We start from the raw sequence: 23,417 nt of genomic DNA, 5'->3' as shown, positions 1-23,417 counted from the left end.
ATCAGTAAAGGCAGAAAAAAGTTTTACTCAGAAAGCATATTCACAAAAAATGCTTCTACAAATATGATAGCAGATTTTATATACATGTATTATCTACCTAGATATATACATAGAGATATGTACATATCTTAAAGATCAGGATATTTCTGCTCAGAATGACAGACTCAATACATATTCTTTTTACTTAGAAATATTTGAACAATGTGAATCTCAATAGGTTGTATCTACCTAGGGTAAATGGTATAACTGTTGATACTAAAACAAATAAAAAGTTTCTGGATACATACTCTCAGAAATTTCATAAGCATAGTAACATCTAGAGTTTTTGAAATTAATTTGGTCTAACTATGAAGGTAAAGACCAATTTAGTATGGTTTAGGACAATGAATTTGTCTTTTGATAGTGGTTTTCCAAGCAAAATTTGAGAAATAGCAGCATAATTCTTATAACAATCTTTAGATCTAGTGTATGTGGGAAAAACAGGATTGAATTAGGTAAATTTGTTGAAAAGAACAGAGGCTAAATTCTGAGAAAAAGAGTAGGTGGTGGCAGCTGGGTTTTGACATGTAAGAAACACATGCAAAGAGAGCTAAATCCCAAATTTTATCAGAAGCCAAAAGACAGAAAAAGTCTGTAAATATATCATTAGCGAAACATACAAACAGGAATTGCTCTGTCAATGTGTTCTATTTTACACCCTCAAGCCACATCATGAATTCAAAAGTAGAGAAGAATGCCATTCACAGAGTCTCAAGGTAATGTTATTCCAGCCATGTGTAAGAACTCTGCTGTGAGAAACTAGCACACAGGGTAACAGAGAAGTCAAAATGTAAAAAGACTACATTTATTCATGCCCAAGATTACAGCTGTACTTAACAACAATGACAAAGAAGCACTCTACAAAACAATTTTAAAGACAAATTAATGAATCCACTAGTTATTTTAACTGGAGTTTTACAAGCATATATAATACAAGATGCAGCATTTATTCAGGGTGGTTAAACAATCTTTCAGAAAAAGCATGCTTAAGGTACTCGTGATTGGTAGAAAAAAGATTGAAGGCTGTCACACAAAGCAAAATGGGACGCTTAATATCTCCATGTCATTCTCCAGCATTTACATTAGGAAAAGGAACAGAATGGGTTAAGGCAAACAAATCAAGCAGGCAAAATACAGAAATTAAATCAAACTGTAAATACAATTCCTTTCTGAAATGAATATACTAAACCAAAATGATGCAAAATTAAGGGCAAGGAGTGAGGGCACCAGCTGGAGAACGTTAGGGAGGATTTGTTTACACTGGTATTAAATAAACACCATGTAACATGCTACACAGACTGGACTTTGCATTAATGGTTAGCTTAAACAAAGAGATGCAGAGGAAAACAAGAACATCTACAACCAAAAAAGACAAAAACAGCACTGCAAACCTCAAAAAAAGTTAAGAATTGAGGGTTGGGGACCTACCAACACAGAATTATCCAACAAGATCTCCTGCACAAAAACAAATGACAGACCAGTCACGACAAAACCAAAAGATAAATACTAGGATGACTTTGACAACAGTCAGCTAAGTATTAAAATGTAAATGTTGATAAGAGATGTCATACAAAATGGCTTAGCTTCAACTTTAAAAATTACGCTATAAATACTTAATTTTCGAACTTAAAATTTGAGTTAAGATCTTGAAAATATAAAATATACAATATCAAGATGTGAAAATATACAATACACAAAAACTTTAAAATGTTCATTTGTGTAATTATGTTTTCCTTTGGAATCTCTTATTAAGCCTCAGTAACAAAGCCAGATAAAGTAGACATGGATGTGAGAGGAGTGATCTGGATTGCATTCACATGAACAGGTGTCCAGCAAAAGACAAAGTTAATGGTTTACATCATCACAAGTTAATTATATATTTTTTACTCTTGGAAGCTAAGTTTTCAAACTGAGAGTACTTGGACTCAATAGTGTAGCTAAGGCCAAGTTCAGAATGCAAGTTAAATAACATGCAGTTAGAAGAAGACCTTTACAGTAAGATTCTTTCCTAAAGATGAAATGTGTTCTCAATGTTCAGGGAGTTTCAATTAATATGAAAACACTTCATATTAAATAATTAAATTCTCTGTAGAAATGAAAACCTGATCATACAGCCGTTAAATAGGAAAGCAAAAGCAATTTACTTACTACAGGGAATATTATAAATATAATAAATTCAATCTAAAAAATTTAGAATACAAGTTTTACTAACTGAAATATTAAGACACAAAATTGACACACTATAGTGATGGCAATTTTTGAAAATAATTGTTTGTATAAGAAAAAACTTTACAGCTTTAGTATTACAGGTAACATAAATAAGACTTGTAATTCTTACTTCCTATTTTCTCGATTGCTCTGAATGTGCCTAAAAGAAAAACATATAAAATATAATCATAGTTTCTCTTCTTTTTTATATGTAAACTTTCTCAGTCTGGGAAAAGAGTAATACATTTGATCAGATCTAATTCATCATGAATTAGTAGTAAGTCTAGCTTTTTATTTCTCAATAAACTTTAATAAATGAATACATGTTTAAGTTAAAGGAGAAATTTTTAAAGGCTATTAGAAAATTTCAACTACATTTCAAGAAGAAAAGATGGCAGTGTCATTATACTTAAAAGAAGAGTGACAGACCAACTTGCAAAGGAGTGTATATTTTTCAGTAATTGGTTTTGGTGATGGCTCTTCAAAAATAAACAGTGATATTCCTGGGGAAAAGTCAGTAAATGGTAAAAGTAAAATCCTTCTCTCGTAAGTGCTATTTTCTCCAATACATATTTAACCTAGACAGGAACCAAAGCTTCTATCAGGAAAGTCTGACACATTTTCTTTTCTTAATAGTCTTACATAATAATGACTATCAACATCAATATGAAAATTAACATAATTTGTGTTTAAGTTATATGTTAAGAAAATTAAAATAACTACTACTTATTAAGTGGTTATTAAGTGCCTGGGACATTTGTCTTTACAGGCAATAACTTGTGTAATCCTTGTGTTTTACAGACAAGATAACTGAGGATGCAAGAGGTTACAGGTCTTCCCTAAGGCCACATGGGAAGCAAGTGGCAGTGCTAAGAGCTGTCTGTAACTACAAAATCAATATGAAATAATGAAATGAGTACTGGACACGGAGTTCAGAAACCTGGATTCTAGACTCAGCGCTTCCACTACCTACATATATTACCTTGGGCAATTATTTGACTATTTGGTCCTTAGTTTATCTTTTAATTGAGAAGATTGCTTTTAATGATGTTTGAGGTTGTCTCAAGGTCTGAAATATTGCATGTTTTGACTCAAGCTTGAAAATGAAAGGTCTGTATAAAGTAAACATTTTCAACTGTCATATTACTAGTTTGAGTGTGTTGTGAACATTGCAGGAACAGAATAAGCTAAAAAGCAATGGTGTTGAGTTTTAATACCAAATGTAATTCAATTTTTAAGGCAAGTCTGATGCTCAAGGGAAATCTTCAAACCACTGATAATTATGACCCACATCAGAACTTAGTTGATTGCCTCTATCTTTCTATATTCATTAGACACTTATTAGGGCCCACATATTGATTATATGCTGCTAGAATATTAAGAAAAAATGTTATTTGCCCACCTAGGATACAAAGAACTTTATATGTGGTAATTTAGAGCAGAAGAAGAAAAGATGCTACTACATATATTTTTCCACAGCCTATGGCATTTATAATTTACCTGGGACATTTAAATACCCATCATGTTTACTTCTTAATTAATAAATATCTCAATTATTAAGCTCAACATTAATGGGAGAAAAATGAATCAATGTATGACAGGCTGTAATAATTTATTTATTTATTTATGGTATTAGATGTGATTATATGTAAGTTGTTCTCTACCCCCAAAAAGAGTCTAGAACTGAGAGAAAATAGCTATTGTACACAGTCTAGTGAACAGTGAAAATAAGTCAAACTTTCCAATAAAAGAAAATAAGGACTCATTTATAATTTTGTACTCACACAGAGGCAGCTGACCAGGCTAGACAAGTTGACATGTCGTGGTGCAAACATATGAAGCTGCTGAAGGCAGGAGATGGCCTGAGCTTGGACAAGGCAGTCTGGGTTATCTTGCATCACTGCACAGCCCAACAGACAGGAAGTCCTCAAGGTGGAAAATGAAGTATTGTTACCTAAATTGAGAGCACAAAGCTTTTAATACCTGGCCTACAACATCATTGCTCTTTAAACACATCTATTAGTAGGTTCAAAATTGTTTTTCCAATTTTAAACTTAAGGTTCTGTTAAGTAAATTTCTTCTACAAAAGTAGGAATAATCCAGGTCATGGGTTTTTAGATTGTTAGTCATTCTTAGTCTGAAAGGTTATGGCAATACCAGATTATCAGGCAAAGGAGACCCTAAGACTATCTGTAGCTTACATCAAATTCTCACGAAAAGTGGAATTAGAAACTACTAAAGCTTAGCCCTGCTTGTATTAGTTGACAGTTGCTTTTATTTTACAATCAGATACTTTACATTCAGCAGATCAGAATATCTCAGCTTTTGGACTCAAGTCATTTATTTCTTAAAAGAGATTAATTCTTTACTTTTACAATAGGGTACCCCTTGTCTTTTCAAAGTACGATAAATCAGACTGAATGACATTTAGTCAACAAAACATACTGAACACTACTAGGTGCCCACCACAAAGACTTTTCACCTTTTCCCTCTTTTGGTAAGAGGAAACCAAGGGCAAGGGATAAGGATTTTCCCAAGGTCACCCAATCAACTAGTGGCAAAGCTTCCATTAAGTTTTCAAGATTCTGTGTTTTTTTCTATTAGGGAACTAACCAAGAGTCAAAGTCTTCCTAAGACTACTCTCAACATTCTGTCAAACTTCACATTACTGACAAGGATTTGAGGCAGTAACTGAATTCATTTTTCTGTATATATTTTTGACGTTAAACATCACAAAAGCAACTATGTATACCTTGTAGTTCTGGACCCAATGTAGTAATAAGGGCATTCAAACAGCGACCAAGACTTTGGTGAACTTCAGCATGAGTAGGAGGCACATTTAACAACAACATTATAATAAGAGAAAGGGTAGGTTCCACATGCGTATAATAGTGTGGGCCGGCAGAATCGATTACTAATGACAGGGAATGTAATGCCCAGGTCTGTGAAGACAGAGTATAATTTAAAATGTTACTATAGCATTAAGAAACAAAACATAATGAATTCTGTTGAAGCAAGTGATAAAGTAAAGGCAAAGTAAAATATCTGTGTGCTATTATTAACTTGAAACAGAAATGGAGAACTTTTGGAGCTTGAGAAAAAATTGTTTTAATATTCAATAAAAAACAACTGAGAGACAATCATCTAATTTAGAATGTTATATTCTGATATATCTCAGCACTGAGAATTTCAAGGTTTGGTTCTTTAGCTAACATCTTGAACTAAATCTAGTTGGTTGAAAATTGTTCACTGCTTAATCCATATCGAGGATGAAAATTCAAGTTTTTAAAAGATTCCACAAAATCTACATCTACATGGCAATAATACAGATGTATCTCATAAGCACCATCTTGAAGAAAGACAGACAGAAAATAGTATATACCATATGATTCCACTGATATAAAGTATAAAACCAGACAAAACTAATAGTTGCAAATTAGGATAGTAGTTTTCCTTGGTGGGACAGGGAGTAACTAGAAGAGAACATGAAGAGTGTGTTTGGAGTATTGATATGTTGTTTCTTCAGCTAGGTGCTTGTTACATGTATTCAGTCTGTACACTTTATTCACATAAGTGCACACTTATGATGTGCACTTTTATAAATATATAAGAATACGTATTTTATATTAAGTAAATATATTTGTAAATTAAACAAATAAAATACCTTTAGGCCAAATGTGGCATGCACCTATTTTAATGAATAAAGTTCTACTGAAACATATTCATGTTCACTCATTTACATATTCGTGGCTGCTTTCCTGCTGCAATGGCAGAACTGAGTAGCTGATAGAGACTATATGAAATGTAAAGCCTAAATAACTTACTATCTGGCTCTTTATAGAGTAAGTTTGCTAACTCTGGTTTAAATGAAACAAGACTGGCCATAATACAACCAATGAAGGTGGATGATGTGTATCATAGTTTTCTTACAGTATACATTCTACTTTTATGTATGTTTGAACTTTCCACAATAGAAATATATTAAAAAGTTCTCCTTTTAGGAAATCAACTGAGAAAGTTTCATCCCTCTTATCAATAAATATATAAGAAAGCTTAGAGTACTTTAAATGCTACAAAAACAAACTCTTGTTAGGTGAGAGATACCAGGAATTAAGAAGAGTCAGATTTGATGACACTGGAAGCCATGGAAAAAAAGGACTTAATCAACAAAGAAGGGTATTTGGTTTATGTAAGTATTTGCCTTCAGAACAAACTTCTTGAAGGGGAAGAGGAGGAAGATAGTAAATAGAAGTAAAAAGGACTGCATTAAAAGAAGGATGAAAGAATGGAACACCTACAAGTCAACTCAATTAAGTGCTCGATTATGTGGAGGAAACTATTAAAAACATGGCAGTTCAAAGAATGAAAGCTAATTGGAGTAGGATGTTGAAGTTTGACAAGGAAAGTGGTTAAACTAGGCCTTAGAATATTAAAAAATCTGGATTATCAGATAGCAATAGGAAGGAAGAAGAGCAACAGAAAATGCAGATATAAGAATGACATTGCTGGGAGGAAAGCAGGGAGATCATTGGTAGGAGAAGACCACTACTTTGGGGGTAATAACAGAGAAGGTTCCTGAGTCAGTGATGGGACTGGAACGAGAAGCTCATCTAGGAGCAATAAGTATTTTCTGCAGCTTTTCAGTAGGGAAGTGGCAAGATGTTAGTCTTGTAGGAAAAGAAATTTGGCTTAATATCTAGGGAGAGTTAAAAAGAACCTAAAAATAAAGTGAACCAGGTAGGAGGCTCCTATAGTAATTGAGAATACACAATGGGGACAGAGATGGATAAGGGGAGACAAAGAGTAACAATCATTAAAGATTTGTTTAATGATTTTGAGAGACATGTGTAAGCTATGTACAATAATATGGTAATCTGATTCAGAACATGGGTTTAGAGTCCATGACTTGCATTCTTGGCCTGATTCCATGGTTTATTAGCTTTTCAAATGTTAGCTTCTGTAAACTTCAATTTTCTTTCTGTATAGGGTGGATAGGGAATATACACCCTAGATTACGTGAGGATTAAATATGTTAGTATGTTTAGAAGAATGTACAATACTTGATACCTATTAAGATCTCCAAAATAGTAAATATTATTAGTAAGATGGAAGGGAGATCCATTTTCAGAAAAGGATTTTGAACTTTAGTCTCTGAATATGAACATAGATAAGAATTTTAAAAATCCATCAAGGTTAACAATGGATTTGGTGTTTACTATAGGGGTTATTTACAAATTACTAATGTTCATAAAAAACATAATCTACCTTATCTACAAATCATGAATTCCAAGGAAGGTATCACATGGGGTACTTACCTGCACATCAGGAGAAGTGCTATCCTGAGACAAAGTATAAAGGATTCCAACACAAGAATTTAAATGTTGAGAACTTATTCCTCCTAAATACCTATGTAGGGATCCCAAAGCCAATGAATGTCCTGTTCTGGTAACCACATCCCTTGCTGATTTCAGTCTGTAATTATGGCAATAAAAATAAATGATAATCACAGAAACTAATGCACGCACACTGTCAGTAAGCAGAAGTTTTTATGAACAACTGCAAAATTTAGATATATATTTTGTTAACTGATAAAAAAAAATTCTGAAATAACCTGAAAGATATCTTGAAAAGAGAAATATTTTAAATAAAAATGCCTTCACATTATTAATTATGTAAGTATGAACAATTTCAATGTCTTCAGAGCTACTTACATACTAAATGTCTATGGCAGGATTATTACTTTACCATCAAATTGTATTTTAAAAACTCACATTCCTGAGATACTTTAATTCCATATAAAAAGATTTTCAGTTCAATAACTTTGATTTTAAAATTAATATAATAAAAGAGATTAACATTTATTAGTGGTTTCCTAGTATTATGTGCTAATTTAAGCACTTTCCATTTAGTCCCTTAATCCTCCTAACAACCTTGAGATGTATACTATTTCCAGTTCCTTTTTATAGATAAGGAAACCAAAACAGTAGCCAAAGTCTCTTTTATAAGGTAACGAACTATTAAATGGAAGAACTGGGATTTGAACAAAGTTAGTAATCTAGCTTCAGACTTCAAATTCTTAACCAAATCATATTCAGTAAACTAGGAGGTCAAAGTGCTACCTGCATTATGACCACCACAAGTAATATAACTTAAACTAATATAAATATAACTAATATAACCATGAACTTTTATTTGTGGATGTTTTATTATTTTCATATTACTTTCATATTTATTATCTTACTTTAACCTTCTTAAAATTGGCAGGGCAGTTTTAACAACCTACTATTTAAAATAGAGGACAACTGGCTGTGAGGATTAAATAACCTGCTTGCAGTCACAGAGCTGGTAGAAATGAAAAATGTGCATTTCCTCATCTGTAGCCTACAGCCTTTTCTCCTTCTACTAGATGGTTCTTACTACCTGTCAACTATATTTTAAGTGATAAAACTCCTTAAGTGTATTACTCTTAGAGTCCATTCCACTGAAAGCCAAGTGTACCATTCAGAGTGATCTATTTATAAAAACTAAAGCTGAAGTGGTAATAATTTTATGTTCTAAGACAAGCAGGCCAAAGGGGGTTCTCTTTAAAGTATCCACATCTGCCAATTTTTTTCTTAGTTCATTCTCAATGAAGTTGCACTAGTTTGAACAAACCAACAAGCTATATACCCAGTTTTGACACACAGCCCGTGAGTATTAAATAACAAATTCACTTACTTGTCAAAGCTGACTTGAGCTAATGCAGTAGTAAATGCTCCATCATTACCCACTTGGGCTAATCGAGCCCAGGCCTCAGCAGCCGCACACCTCAAGAGGGGGTTGGGACTTTCTAGGGCTCCCATCACTAATGCTAGGGCAGGTCTTCTCATTTCTTCTGGACCCAAATTTCCCTTGCAGCCAGCCACATACTGAAACACATAAGGAACATCCAAACTTATAATTGTAGTGAATTCTCTTACCCAGTTTGGATTGTGTATTCTGGTTAACCAAATATGCTCATACTTGGATTACTACTTAAAAAAAAAAATCAGAACACAAAAAAATCCACAATGAATATACAAACATAATTTGATTTTTCTCAGAAAGTACTTAAGAATTTTGAACCTCCAGGCAAACAACATGGTGATCAATTATCACTGTAGTACATACATATGTACTCAAAAAAACAATAGGTATTTCTATAAGGTAAATGACCAAAGAAACCTGTATTATATTTCACTTAGAGGTAATAAGCCATAAATGCAACAATGAGCCAGATGTGGCCCATAGGCCAAAGTCAGTCAATCCCTGGTCTAGGATATTAGGCTTAAGTTAAAGCACGGCTCTAAACCAATATTATAGGTTTGATTTCTGGCTAACAAGTTTTAAATGGAAAAATGTAAAAGGGAAATTATAAATCCTGAAACATTTCCATGAGGAGATTTTAAAAAATGGGTGTGGGAGGCAAGCAATACCCTTTAAAAACACCTTCTTTCAACCTACTCAGTTGACAATACAACAGGGAGGAAAAAAAAAGCACCTGAATTTTTAAAAAACAGATTTACCTTCAAGAAACTAGAAAGTGAAGAAACAACATGTAACTGAACTACTTGTTGTCGAGGTCCTTTTGTGTGTTTTATACTGTCCAAAAGCTGTTCCAATATAAGAAGCCTAAAATCAGAAACAAGATTTAAAAGCAAATAGGTAAGATAATAGATTTGTTAATAAAGATAAAATAAGCCAAAGGGCAGAACTGAGTATCTACTGGCAATCTGTTTTGTTATATTATTTTGTTAGGTAAAATGACATACTGTTGCTGAAAACACTGAAGCACTTTTAGGAAAATAAAATACATCATAACCAATACAAAAATATCTTGACTTGTGTCATTCTGACAGTGGGGGAGAAATGTTATTTTGGAAAAAAAATAGTAAGTGCAGCACTTAATGAAGATTTACCCAGGCAAATCCAGCTATTTCAGTAACTTACTGGATTCAAATACATTGCTTCATTTTAAAGGTAGCACCAACTTGTGTCATGTATAGTAAATGAGAAGCAGCACAACTATGCTTTAAAAATGTACTTGGGATCATACTATATATAAAACGATATTAACTCCTGTTTTTCTCATTTAACATTAATACTTTAGCACTTTTCAAATCATTTTCATTCTTTGCTAACTTTCATGAAGCCAAAGTTACCATATACAGGTACTACAATTTGTTCAATCCTTTTACTGGTGGAGAGCAATAGTCTAATTCTAATTATGATGAATATAAACATTATTTTTGCTCTGGGGTTGAATGTGTCCATTAGCTATTTATGTATCTTCTGTGAATTATGTTTTATGTCCTGACAGCACAGAGCTTTTAAATCCTTTTGTTGAAGTTAAAGATATATAACCATGAAATAAACCACTTCATCTTTTCTACTAATTTCTCCAGTGTTTAACAACATTGTTTCTAAGCCCTGTACTTCTTGTCTCCACTTCTCTTTAAACCAGGAAACTGAAATAATGTTTAAGGTTATTTTTTGGTTGTTATCTATCTTAGTGGCAGGCAAAGGTCCTTATACTTTTATCCTCACCTCTTTGGTATCTGTGTTTGGCATGTAATAGGCAGGCAAATACTTGCTGAACAATCATAACTGCATCACTATTGCATCTAGTGAGTAAAAACAAAGCATGACTGGCTGAAGATGGCATATGGGTCTACTTCTACCCAATTCTAATGTACTTCCAATAATTTCTTTGAGCCCTCAACTAGCAATCTGTCATTCTACTGAGGCAACAAGAACTAAATATAGTTCTGCTCCAAATGGCAATTTTGTTATCAAAATAGAACAGATATGGGCATTGTGCTAATCAAACTGTGGAAGAAGTTAGAAAAAAAAGGAAGATGTGAGGCTATGTATGTATCATACAAGTTGGGGAAAGCAGTATATATATATATAATCAATTCATAATACATAATAAAAATGGTAGATCACTGCAGAATACAGAATTAATAAACAAAAATCTCTTGCATTCCTATATACTAACAGTGAACTAGCAGAAAGAGAAGTCAGGAAAACAACTCCATTTACAATTGCATCAAAAGGAATAAAATACCTAGGAATAAACGTAACCAAGGAGGTTAAAGACCTATACTCTGAAAACTACAAGACACTCATGAGAGAAATTAAAGATGACACTAACAAATGGAAATCTAGCCCATGTTCATGAATAGGAAGAATTAATATTATCAAAATAGCCATCTGCCCAAAGCAATTTACAGATTCAGTGCAAGCCCTATCAAAATACCAACAGTATTTTTCAATGAACTAGAACAAATAGTTCTAAAATTCACATGGTACCACAAAAGACCCCAAATTGTCAAAGCAATTCTGAGAAAGAACAAAGCTGGGGGGATTACACTCCAACTTCAAGCTATACTTGAATCTACAAAGCTACAGTAATGAAAATAGTATGGTACTGGAACAAGAACAGACCCACAAATCAATGGAACAGAATAGAGAGCCCAAATATAAACCCATGCATATATGGTCAATTAATATATGATAAAGGAGCCATGAATATACAGTGGAGAAAAGATAGCTTCTTCAGTAACTGGTATTGGGAAAACAGGACAGCTACATGAAAGAGAATAAAGTGGATTACTGTCTAACTCCACTCACAAAAGTAAACTTGAAATGGATCAAAGACTGAGTGTTAAGACATGAAACCATAAAACACTTAGAAGAAAACACAGGCAAAAATCTCTTGAACCTAAGTATGAGCAATTTTTTCCTGGATGCACCTTCTTGAGCAAGGGAAAACAAAATAAAAAATGAACAAGTGGGACTACATCCAACTAAAAAGCTTCTGTACAGCAAAGGACATCACTGGCAGAATAAGAAGGCAACCTACTGTATGGAAGAATATATTCGTAATCAATTTATCTGACAAGGGGTTAACATTAAAAAATTATAAAGAGCTCCTATGTCTCAACACCAAAAAACAAAAACAAAAACAAATAACCGGATTAAAATATGAACTGAATGAATTTCAAAGAAATACAGATGGCTAAGATGCACATGAAAAGATGTCCCACATCACTAATCATCAGAGAAATGCAAATCAAAACTACAATGGGATATCACCTCACACTAATCAGATTGGCCAGTATCCAAAAGACAAGAAATAACAAGTGTTTCGGTGAAAATGTGGAGAAAAGGGAACCCTCCTACACTGTTGGTGGGAATGTAAATTGGTGCAGCTACAGTGGAAAGCAGTATGGAAGGTCCTCAAAATTAAAAACAGAAATGCCATATGACCCAGTAATTGCACTTATAGGAATTTACCCAAAGAAAACAAAATCCCTGATTTGAAAAGATATATGCAACAAAAAAAGATGTGTGTTTATCACCACATTATTTACAAGAGCCAAGATATGGAAGCAACCTAAGTATCCATCAATATATGACAGTATAAGGAAGATGTGGTACATATACACAATGGAGTATTATTCAGCCATAAAAAGAAATCTTGCTATTTGCAACAACATGCATGGACTCAGAGGGTATTATGCTCAGTGAAATAAGCCAGGTAGAGAAAGACAAATACCATATGATTTCACTTATTTGTGGACTATAAAGACAAAGCAAAACAGAATGAACAAAATAGCAGTAGACTCATAGACACTGAGAAGTGACTAGTGGTTACTGTGAGGGAGGGGATGGGTTGGGTGGGTGGGGAGAGTGAGGGAGATAAAGGGGCACAAAATTCTTAATCATAATATAAGGTGGTTACGGGGACAGCAGTACAGCATGGAGAACATAATCAATGATTCTGTAACATCTTTCTATGTTGAAAGATAGTAACTGCACTAGTGAGGGTGAGGATTTAGTAATATGGGTACCTGTTGAAGCACTGTGTTGTATATTTGAAACCAATAAGATTGTATATCAATGATACTTTGATAAAAAAATGGTAAATCACTGAAAATTTTGGGAAAACCACACTAACTCTAAGTATTCATTTCCTCATTTCAAGATTCATTCTGTTGATTACAATGGATTTGAAAAATTCAGAAAAGCACATTGGAAGAAAATAAAATTTAGCCATAAAGCCACCATCTACAAAGAGCCATCATTCACATTTCATCATCTTTGTTCTAGTTTTCCCCAAACCACTCCCAATGGGCAGAGGGATATCATTTTTATAAAAGTGGGAGCACATTGTACACATTTCATTAACTCATTTTTCCTGAAACATCATTCCCAATTTATTAACCATTATAATGAAATAATTTCAAATAGCTAATAGTATAATAGTCCAGCAATATAATACTTTAACTTCCTTATTCTATGACATTTAGGCAGTTTCTAATTTTAATATGAATAATATGATAAATATATATACAATTTTTGCCCAATTTCCAAAACTACATGTAAGCCATTTTGTTTCAAGAACAGATTCATGCCCAAATTGCCCTGTAGGAAGACTATGGGGGGTAAATGTGATGACAAAGAGAAATTAAGGATAACAGTAACATGATCAAAAAAACCTAAAACGTTATTTTTAGATCATATCCTAATCACCATGTATAATGACACTGTATGATGTTGAAAGCACTAAAAATATGTAAGATTGGAGCTTGAGAATTTTGTTATATTGTAATAAAATTTGGTACTATTTTCTTGTGTACATTCATGGACCAAAGACTGTATGTAAACAGGACTGCCAGAGCCCCCTATTTTTTCTCATTTCTCTTCCTCTCCACCCCAATTTTGACAGAGAGCTCAACAAAACATTCCAAATCTTCAGGAAGATGGAGATGATTTGTTTTTAGTAAAACTGAATTGGTATTCCTAAATAGTATCAATTATAACATGACAATTAGGAAGGAAATTGATACTGAAACAAAGTTTTCAGTCTAGTTGAAATAAAAATACATAGTTAACTGAGTATACAGCAAAGACATAACATTAAAAAATGCCGATCTACTTTGTATTTTCAGGGAGTGTATGTAACGGTGAACATTTTCAGTACTGAGAACTATATGCTTTTCTTCTCTCTCTCACAACTCAAAATCTGTATCATTTTATAGCATTTAAAGTAGTGGCTGCACATCAGAATCATGTAAGGAATTTTTAAAAATTTCAATGCTAAACATAGTATGCATATCATACTAGTAAGTCAGAATCTACATTTCAAAAAGTTGTTCAAATAACTGCAATATATAGTCAAGGGTGGGACAATCTTCAGGTGAACCAAACTATTCATTCTTTGCAATTAGGTGCAAAATATATTTAAAAGCAACCACAAACAATACATGCACAAAATCAATAATATTTCTTTCCTATATAAAATACCTTGACAACTTAGAACTCTAAAATTTTAGTGCTGTTAATATTACCAATGCAACGTTTTCTTACTTTTAGAATCCTGCAATCAAAATAGAATCAACTGATGATAATGACAATTTAATTTCTAAGTGCATAAATGAAATACGAAAAACCTGTTTACAATCTTAAGACAATCGAAAAAAGAGTTTCTTTTAAACTCTTTCAACATGAAGATAATCACAATAATAAAATGTTTTGAAATATTCAGTTGTTATTGTTAAATATAGGCACTTTAAAGCCTTTATTCTCTAGAAATGAAAATATATAGTCAAAGAAGAAGGGTCTGCCATTTTAAACAAGCATCATATGGAGACAACAGGAAACCACAAACTTAACTTTCCTATTTATATACTTGCTGTCCTCTGGTCCTCCAGGAACACCCACTGAAGACTGCCTATGACCCACTTTTTCTTTTTAAATTTTTTATTAAGGTATGATTGATATACACTCTTATGAAGATTTCACATGAAAAAACAATGTGGTTACTACATTTACTCATCTTATCAAGTCCCCACCCACACCCCAATGCAGTCACTGTCCATCAGTGCAGCAAGTTGCCAGAGATCCACTATGTGCCTTTTCTGTGCTACACTGTTCACCCCGTGATACCCCACACCGTCTGTACTAAACATAATGCCCCTCAATCCCCTTCTCCCTCCCTCCCCACCCACCCTTCCACACCCCCTGCCCTTTGGGAACCACTAGTTCATTCCTGGAGTCTCTGAGTCTGCTGCCATTTTGTTCCTTCAGTTTTGCTTCTTTGTTATACTCCACAAATGAGGGAAATCATTTGGCATTTGTCTTTCTCCATCTGGCTTATCTCACTGAGCATAATGTCCTCCAGCTCCATCCATGTTGTTGCAAAAGGTAGGATTTGTTTCTTTCTTATGGCTGAATAGTATTCTATTGTATATATGCACCACCTCTTCTTTATCCATTCATCTACAGATGGACACTTAGGTTGCTTCCATATCTTGGCTATTGTAAAAAGTGCTGCGATAAACATAGGGCTGCATATGTCTTTTTGAATCTGAGAAGTTGTATTCTTTGGGTATATTCCAAGGAGTGGGATTCCTGGGCCAAATGGTATTTCTATTTTTAGTTTTTTGAGGAACCTCCATATTGCTTTCCACAATGGTTGAAGTAGCTTACATTCCCACCAGCAGTGTAGGAGGGTTCCCTTTTCTCCACATCCTCACCAACATTTGTTGTTGTTTGTCTTTTGGATGGTGGCGATCCTTACTGGTGTGAGGTGATATCTCACTGTGGTTTTAATTTACATTTCCCTGATGGTCAGTGATGTGGAGCATCTTTTCATGTGTTTGTTGGCCATCTGAATTTCTTCTTTGGAGAACTGTCTCTTCATATCCTCTGCCCATTTGTTAATCGGGTTATTTGCTTTTTGGGTGTTTCTTACTTTGGATGTTAACCCCTTGTCAGATATGTCATTTACAAATATATTCTCCCATACTGTAGGATGCCTTTTTGTTCTGTTGATGGTGTCCTTTGCCATGCAGAAACTTTTTAGTTTGATGTAGTCCGATGAGTTCATTTTTGCTTTTGTTTCCCTTTCTCAAGGAGATGTGTTCAGGAAGAAGTTGCTCATGCTTTTATTCAGGAGATGTTTGCTTATGTTGTCTTCTAAGAATTTTATGGTTTCATGACTTACATTCAAGTCTTTAATCCACTTCAAGTTTACTTTTGTGTGTGGGGTTAAACAATAATCCAGTTTCATTCTCTTGCATGTAGCTGTCCAGTTTTGCCAACACCAGCTGTTGGAGAGGCTGTCATTTCCCCATTGTACGTCCATGGCTCCTTTATCATATATTAACTGACCATATATGGTTGGGTTTATATCAGGGCTCTCTAGTCTGTTCCATTGGTCTATGGGTCTGTTCTTGTGCCAGTACCAAATTGTACTACCCACTTTTTGTATCTAGGATCCTGCCAGACCATTTCCTTCCTGTAAAAATCTCCAAATTAGCAGGAAAAGCAAGACTACTATTTTTAATCAGTTAGAACCCAAACAGAATATGTGTTGCTTTTACCAGTTCTCAACTTTTTTTTATTAAAACAAGCAAAATCTCCCCTCACTTGAATATTCGTTCTATATATTATTTTTAATGCAGGTGGGGTTAAAAGAAACACTCAGCACACTTCAAAGTTCATTACATTTAAACAATAGAAATATGAAACCATTTCCTTGAAAGTACAGTTGGGGCAATAAATCTAAAGAAAAAACTTATCTAAAAAAGTAATAAAATTAATATATTAAAAGGAAAGCTTGTAAGAAGTATATATTTTTTCTTGTTCACCTTCTTTCTTATGTCTATCAAAAAGAGTAGAGTCATTTAAAAACATGTTTAATATAAATGTTCTGCCCATATAGCTGCCCTTGTTTCATCAGTGTAGTTATTGCTGTATTAATCCAAATTATTTTAAATTAATTATATGCTTTATAATTAGGTAGGTGGTGGAAAATAAAATTTTCCTCTCATCTTTTAGTGTTATATCATTCATTTATAATTTGTCTTTAGTATCTTATAACTATAACTTTATAGTTATAGTATATGCAGGAGCTATAGGCTACAAATAAATTAGGAGAAAACATCATCTTCTGAGTTTAAAGCTTTCCAAAGTCCTGTATCAGAAATGCATATCTGACAAGACTCAAATATTTTTGTGAGTCTTCATCAAAGAGACCAAGGTTAAATTCCCTAACTAACTGATATTCTCTGGAAGAATAACTGGATAAAATGATATAAAAGCTATGATCTAGTCAAATGTACTGTTTGATCTAGCATGACAGAGACAGAGGTTGGGGGCGGGGGGAAGAGAGAGAATATCTGAATGACTGAGGAGTTAATAATTTGTAAGTTGTTAACCAGCATAGCCTAAGTGAGAGATTCACTTCCATTCAATATCTCAGATAAAAACAGAATTCTGGATACCGGACATGAGTAATATTTTTTGATAGTCAAGAAAGGTATTATCTTCAGTTACCAATTAAGGAACCGTCATTCTCAATGAGAAGTCACTATCAGCCTTTGATTTTTCAAACCCAAAGTATTTTGAGTGAACTGAAATCCACCAAACTTAAGACTAATTAGTTTTAATCTAATTTTTGAAATCTGCCAAACACTGAAGATTAACTCCTAGGCCTATAATGTCTCCAAGGCAAGAAAGCCTATGAGACCTAGTCTAAGAAGAAAATCAGTGAGTTTTTTTTGGGGGCTGGATGAGGTAACAATAGTTCATAAACCAATGTTCTGTGTCACTGAGATTTTCATTTGTATTTTCAGCTAGATGATAAGCTAATAGTGGGTAAAGTGTTGTATCCATGAGTGCCTAGTAGTTGCCAGGTTAATACAGTCATTTAATTTAATCACTACCTTAACTGCTTATTAAATATTAGCCAAGTGAATAACTAAACAACAGCTTTTTTCACCTCCACTTGTTATCTCTAAGATATCTTTTATATTAATAAGAACATTTAACAACATTCTTCTTACCCACCAGCTCTCTATTATGCATTCATCAAATCTATTACCAATCCTGAAGTATTATGTTTCAGGATAAGTGAACTATTTATTTCAGGAAAAGTGAATTACTCAAGATGGTTTACCTTTGAGCTTCTCCCACATGAGCACATACAACTCCAAAAAGCTTGACTGCAGAGCTAATAACTGATAGTGTTGGAGGTAGGGGTTTAGGCACAGAATCTCCTTCTACACCTTTCTCATAAATAGTATAAGGGTCGTACTCGAGACTTCCACAAGCAATACCACTACCAAGCAGGAGCTAAAAGAAAAAAATTAACATATAAGGTTTTAAAACCACTGTTCACAGACTGAATCAACCCAAGAGTTACTGAAAAATGACCTTACCTGTTCCTCAATAAATTTATGGTCAGTCTCCTGTAGCAAAGGACTCAGTATCAGAAGATCATCCTGATGACAGAGGGGCGGAAGTAAAAATGTAGATGCTGCCACCTGTATATCAGGGGCAGTCAGGTCAGCAGCCAGCTCTTTGAGGATAGTGCAGAGGTTTTCTGTTGAGTCAGAGAAAAAGAGCAATTAGCAATTTAGTAATAGCAGTTAACTGGTTACAGTAAGGGTTAAAAAAATTCAAGTTGAGCTTTTAATCTACATATCAGCTAACTTGAATCTATCACAACCAAAGATAATATATCTAATGCTTAAAAAATGCCCTACAAATGAACGGCTCAACTGTATGCTACTGGTCACAGGGTAAGAATGGGTACTGAACAGACATCTCAAAGTATGTGTGTGTGTATACCTTACAATAATAAATAAATACTACCATTATTTTAAATATAATGACATGAGGCATAAAAACAATTTGAAAAGATAAAACAGATACAAAAGCATAAATTATGTTAAAAAAAAACATAGCCTGGAAAAAATTTATAAGCATTAGACATGTTTTTATTATGGAAAATTTCAAACATATATTAACAAAGATATAAAAGCAGACTCCCCACTACCCTGTCATATGATCATCACCCTATTGACCAGAGGACCGATATTGTCTCACCTATACCCCCACCATTTCACCAGTGCCTGTATCATTTTTTTTTTCATGTATAGTCATTTATTGTTATATAGCTCTTTATATTCATATATAACCATTTCTTATCATTGTTCTATTAGTCATTCATTCATATCATGTGGGAAAAAGACTCAGTCCTTGCCGTCGGGGAGCTTACAGTTGGGTTGGGAGACAGACAAAATAGTTACTTAAGAACATTCAGTGCTAGGAGAGGAGGTCAGCTAACCCAGAGGAATTGTTCTGGGCACCCAAAAGAAGGATTATGATAGTTGAGATTTATTAAACACTTAATCACTTCTAGGCAAGGTTTCAGGGGCTTTTACATGGACCGTTTCACTTCATTTCCCTGACAGCTCTGTGAGGTGTAGATATTGAAATTATCATCCTCATTTTTTTTTTGATTTAAATGTTAATTTATTGCGACAAAGGCTGGGCACTCCTGTTCCAATAGCTGTGCAACTCTTTCTATGGTCCTGGCATGGGACCAGCTGTCTCCCTGGCTTCTGCTGCCTCTCCAGAAAATGGCAGGTGCCCCCACCCCGACCCATTTGGTTTTTTTTTTTTTTTGAGAGGGCATCTCTCATATTTATTGGTCAAATGGTTGTTAACAACAATAAAATTCTGTATAAGGGACTCAATGCACAATCATTAATCAATCCCAAGCCTAATTCTCAACAGTCTCCAATCTTCTGAAGCATAACAAACAAGTTCTTACATGGTGAACAAGTTCTTACATAGTGAATAAGTTCTTACATGGTGAACAGTGCAACGGCAGTCATATCACAGAAACTTTCGGTTTTGATCACACATCATGAACTATGAACAATCAAGTCAGATATGATTATTCATTTGATTTTTATACTTGATTTATATGTGAATCCCACATTTCTCCCTTATTATTATTATTATTATTATTTTTAAATAAAATGCTGAAGTGGTAGGTAGATGCAAGATAAAGGTAGAAAACATAATTTAGTGCTGTAAAAGGGCAAATGTAGATGATCAGGTCTGTGCCTATAGACTAAGTATTAATCCAAGCTAGACAAGGGCAACAAAACATCCACAGATGCAGAAGATTTCTCTCAAAACAGGGGGGGTGAGGTTCTAAGCCTCACCTCTGTTGATCCCCAATTTCTCACCTGATGGCCCCCCTGCGACTGTGCCTGTCTTAGGTTGTTCCTCCCTTGAGGAATCTTACCCGTCTCTGGCTAACCAGTCATCTTCCGGGGCCATACAGGGAAATGTAAAGCTGGTAAGTGAGAGAGAAGCCATATTCTTTGAAAAGGTTAGCTTTTTACTTCTTTGCAGATTTATGCCCTGTGGCTTCTATGCCCAGCATTTGTCTTGAGGTATCTTTACCACTTGGAAGAATTATGATACTCGGTAATTTTCGATATGAGGCACGAATTCTACTAAAGGGTTGTAATTAGGAAGGAGAAGAAAAGCTATAGAAGTAGTAGACGGAAGAAAACATGGGAAGATTGATTATTTCTTTGACATATCTTCTTGTAGAGTAACGTAAGCATGTATAGGTTTTAACTGTGCCTGTATCATTTCGAAGGAAACCCTAGGAAGTATATCATGTCCTCTATAAATATTTTATTGTGTATCATAAAGTTAAGGATATTTTAAATAATTTAAAATAATTCCATTATCACAGTATCATTTTAAAAACCACTAAATATCAAACACTTGCATTCAGATTTTTCAATTGTCTCATAATTACCTATTTTTGCTTGCTTTATATTTGAATTAACATCTAAGTCTACACATTGTAAGTAGTTGATATATCTTAGATTTCTTTCAATCTGAAGTTCGTCCCTCTACTTTTTTCTCCCCTGCAATTTATTTGAAGAAATGATATTTGTTCTGTGTAAGTTGCTACAGTCTGGATTTCTATGATTGTACTCCCCAGTGTAGTTTAATTTGTTTCTCTACTGTCTGTAGTTTGTAAATTAGAACTTGGATCTAAAGAAGATTCACTTGCTTGTTTGTGTTTTGCAGGCTGAGATAGTTCACAGGCAGTGATTTTCTATTAAGATATGATACCATGCATGATTGTCTCTCATTTATTTTGAAAAACTGGTTCATTTATCCCATTGACCTAAATTATTATCTCAAGGATATTTATCCTAATTTCTGGTGGATTAGCAATAGAAAATTTTACCTACCTATAGCATAAATGGTTTTGCCAGTTTTTAATTTAAGTACTTTAGGAATGAGAACAAATTGCCAAAGAAAACTTTTGCTTTTATAAGTGTTTCTTTGAACATTAGCATCAGGATGACATGAAAACTGGGGTGATGTCTATGAATTAGAAGTGGTATGGTGAGTTAGGAAAGGTTTGCCTGCCATCATTTTCTGTACCATTAGTAGAAATAAAAGCACTACAATAAATATTTACTGAGGATATAATGTGTCAATAAATATACTAAGAGCTTTACAGATAGTTTTCATAACCAACTCACGAAATCCAGTTAGTACTGTCATTTTATACATGAAACAGAAATAGGAGTTTGTTAACTGCCCAAGATCACACACAGCAATTTCACAGCAGAGTACGACTGAAACACAGCCCAGGTTCCAGAACTTGAGCTTTTTAACTACCATGTCCAATCATTCATTCACTAAAACTCTGTTGAAGATGCTTTGTTTAATAAAGTATACAAAAATTTTATTTAAGCCTTCAAGAATATATAAACTACATGACACAAACACACTCATGGAACTATTCCTTAGCAAAGATGATCTGATTTTAAAATGCAAATGTTTTTATTGAAGAAATACATCTTGGACTTTCAGATGCTAATTAGAAGCAATTTTCACTGCAGAGAATATTAAAATACTGCAAAGAGACTTAGAGCAAAACTAAGATAAGAAATAAAAATACGGAGCCCAACTTTTATTCCACAAGCTTCAGAAAACTAAGTCACTATTACAACAAAAATCTGCATCAACTGGAGAACCAGGAAAAGTTACTAAAATTCTTAAATATGTTCCAAAAGCAATTTCTTTCTTGTAAACTTACTTTCTGACAATCCATTATAGCAACTGATAACATAAGAAACTTTAAACTTCTAAATTGTTATTTACCCATATTTTCGGAAGTAACTAGATAACTTTAAAGACTACTACTTTTGTACTAAAATATTTGTGTTAAAGACTTAATGTTAAAGATTTAGAAATTACTATAGGTTACTACTGTACTATGAGCTATGTTATTTAAAATGTCAACTGATATTTAAATGGTAAAGTTCAGACTTATGCTTCATATACACTATAGAAATCTATTAAACAGAATATCATTTTAAAAAATCCTTATTTCTACTTCCATAGTTGTAAAAATGGAAAAATAAAGACACAGAATGGCTAATTCTTTTTGGTTGAAACATTAAACAAAATTAACACATCCACATTTTCATTTTTCTAGAAACTAAGTTATTCTTTCATTCATATTCGGAAGTACACACTTGAAAAAGACAAAGAGGGTGAAAGTAGGTTTATCAAGAAGTACATAGTAATTCCTCACTTGTGAACACTCTGGAACTGATGTAAAATCTATACACTTGTATCTTCTTTATTCCTTTAGGACATCTGATTGCATCTCCAAACTCCAATTCTAAGACAATAGTACAAGATTCTGTTTATCTCCTTAAGTCCTTTAAAGGCAGACTTATATTATCATTTATCAGAAGATGCACTGTAGACTTTAAATTTATTCTGGTATTCCTAAATACTTAATGAAGACTTGAAAAAAAATCAGTTTGTAATCACCTGTAGTTTGAAAATAAATTTCAAAATATTATGGTAAAAATTGATGTAAAGTCTGAAGGGAATTGCTTTGGCCAGAACCTAACAGATATTTGAGCTATGGAAGAGAAATTATCTCTAAGCCTACTATTAGATTATCTAGAAGGTAATTTTTATATGAGAGATAGGGAAGAATGAGACAGACTTATCACTAAACTTCAGCTGTTTATTCTCTAGTCAGTTAGTTATAAATGGATACACAGCAAAACATGAAGCCGATCTGTTTTAATCTTGATTCTTTTGACTAGATATGTGTTCTTGAGTCAGTTTTTGTACCTTCTTTGTGCCTTTATCTGTCAAATGAGAAAAATGTAACTAACTTATTGTATTCTCCTAAGATAAATGAGACAAAAAAATACATAATTTCAGCACAGTGCCTGGCATATAGAAATGGCTCTTTTGATACAGTTTCTGAGAAATGG

At 33.6% G+C, this 23,417-nt stretch overlaps 1 protein-coding gene and 1 long non-coding RNA gene across 5 annotated transcripts in view; one reads left to right on the top strand and one right to left on the bottom strand.

Annotated features, from left to right (window-relative positions):
• Positions 1 to 20,242, top strand: part of LOC130679529 (uncharacterized) — an 84,312-nt gene extending 64,070 nt beyond the window's left edge. Inside the window, exon 2 of the long non-coding RNA XR_008992520.1 lies at positions 20,184 to 20,242. This is a non-coding gene — a long non-coding RNA (uncharacterized LOC130679529). The remainder of the gene's footprint in view (positions 1 to 20,183) is intronic.
• The window catches only part of HEATR5A (HEAT repeat containing 5A), a 122,446-nt gene that overhangs the window by 33,563 nt on the left and 65,466 nt on the right, over positions 1 to 23,417 (bottom strand). For 3 of the 4 annotated variants that reach the window (XM_057488507.1, XM_057488508.1, XM_057488509.1), the window contains exons 15-21: positions 18,501 to 18,664; positions 18,239 to 18,414; positions 9,792 to 9,897; positions 8,965 to 9,155; positions 7,563 to 7,719; positions 5,000 to 5,189; positions 4,032 to 4,201 (exon numbers count right to left, since the gene is read on the bottom strand). In XM_057488507.1, coding sequence (XP_057344490.1) covers positions 4,032 to 4,201; positions 5,000 to 5,189; positions 7,563 to 7,719; positions 8,965 to 9,155; positions 9,792 to 9,897; positions 18,239 to 18,414; positions 18,501 to 18,664 — 1,154 coding nt within the window. Of the gene's footprint in view, positions 1 to 1,467; positions 1,495 to 4,031; positions 4,202 to 4,999; positions 5,190 to 7,562; positions 7,720 to 8,964; positions 9,156 to 9,791; positions 9,898 to 18,238; positions 18,415 to 18,500; positions 18,665 to 23,417 lie in introns of all 4 variants that reach the window. The other variant, XM_057488506.1, reaches the window with a different exon arrangement.

This window comes from Manis pentadactyla, chromosome 11 (genome assembly GCF_030020395.1).
Source record: "Manis pentadactyla isolate mManPen7 chromosome 11, mManPen7.hap1, whole genome shotgun sequence".
NCBI lineage: Eukaryota > Metazoa > Chordata > Mammalia > Pholidota > Manidae > Manis > Manis pentadactyla.
Note: the sequence above shows the minus strand (reverse complement) of the source record. Positions and strands in the feature narration are given on the sequence as shown.